Source organism: Phalaenopsis equestris, unplaced genomic scaffold (genome assembly GCF_001263595.1).
Source record: "Phalaenopsis equestris unplaced genomic scaffold, ASM126359v1 Scaffold000253, whole genome shotgun sequence".
Classification (NCBI taxonomy): domain Eukaryota; kingdom Viridiplantae; phylum Streptophyta; class Magnoliopsida; order Asparagales; family Orchidaceae; genus Phalaenopsis; species Phalaenopsis equestris.
In genome coordinates this window covers 167,955-168,909 of record NW_018164695.1, presented here as the reverse complement: position 1 = coordinate 168,909, position 955 = coordinate 167,955, and the positions used below count along the sequence as shown (strand labels likewise).

General features: G+C 58.5%; 1 protein-coding gene across 1 annotated transcript in view; it reads right to left on the bottom strand.

Annotated features, from left to right (window-relative positions):
- Positions 1 to 33: 33 nt before the first annotated feature.
- LOC110024338 (probable 3-hydroxyisobutyrate dehydrogenase-like 2, mitochondrial) overlaps positions 34 to 955 on the bottom strand; it is a 1,237-nt gene continuing 315 nt past the window's right edge. The window contains exon 2 of the mRNA XM_020724240.1: positions 34 to 948. Coding sequence (XP_020579899.1) covers positions 194 to 948 — 755 coding nt within the window. The 3' untranslated portion in view covers positions 34 to 193. The remainder of the gene's footprint in view (positions 949 to 955) is intronic.

Here is a 955-nt window from a genome sequence, read left to right as displayed (position 1 = left end):
AAGTTTTATTTTAAATTTTTAGTTTATGTTTTGCATTTATAACTGATGACAGACTAAGTTTAAACATCTGAGACTACAATTATTATCCAACTTCAGGAGATACAAGCCATAGAAGCAAATCATCAAACACCTAGCACGCACCAGAGACATAGATGAAAGCAAGAAAACCCAATCCAACTCCATCGTTCATACTCTACTTGCCATTAATCCTCTCGATGACAGTAATAAGCCCCTGCGTCCCCATCTTCCCGTCTCCATTAGCCACCATCGCCTGATAAAGCTGCCGGCAAAGCGCCGCTCCGGGAACCACCGCCGGCGATGATCCTTCCTCCCCGCCGTCTTCCAACCCCATCCCCAAATCCTTCACCATATACTCCACGAATCCACCTGGCCTGAAATCCCCCTCTATTACCCGATCCCCCCAGATTTCCATCGCCGCCGATCCGGCCGCTCCGCCCCGCACCGCCGCTAGGAACTCGCCGGCGTCGAGTCCGGCTGCCCGCGCGAAAACCAGCGCCTCGCTGAGCCCTAGCAGACTCCCCCCTACCGTGATCTGGTTCGCGATCTTGCTGCTCTGCCCACTTCCCGGCCCACCCATTGCCGTCGCTTTCCCAAGAATATCCCACAGAGGCGTCAGCCACTGGATGATCGCATCCTCCCCGCCGGCGAAGATGGCTAGCTTCCCGTCCCGAGCCCCGACGTCGCCGCCTGAAACCGGCGCATCAATTGACCAGCAACCGCGGGCGAGCGCTGCGGCGGCGATCTCTCGCGCTAGGGATGGGTGGCTGGTTGTGTGGTCTATGAGGACGCCGCCGGTTGGGAGGGCTGAGAGGGCGCCGGTAATGGGGTGGAGGACGGCGGAGCGGACGTCGGAGGGGTGGCCGACCATGGTGAAGACGATGTTGGAGCCGGCGGCAGCGTCGGCGGGGGAGGAGGCGAGGCCAGCTCCAAAATC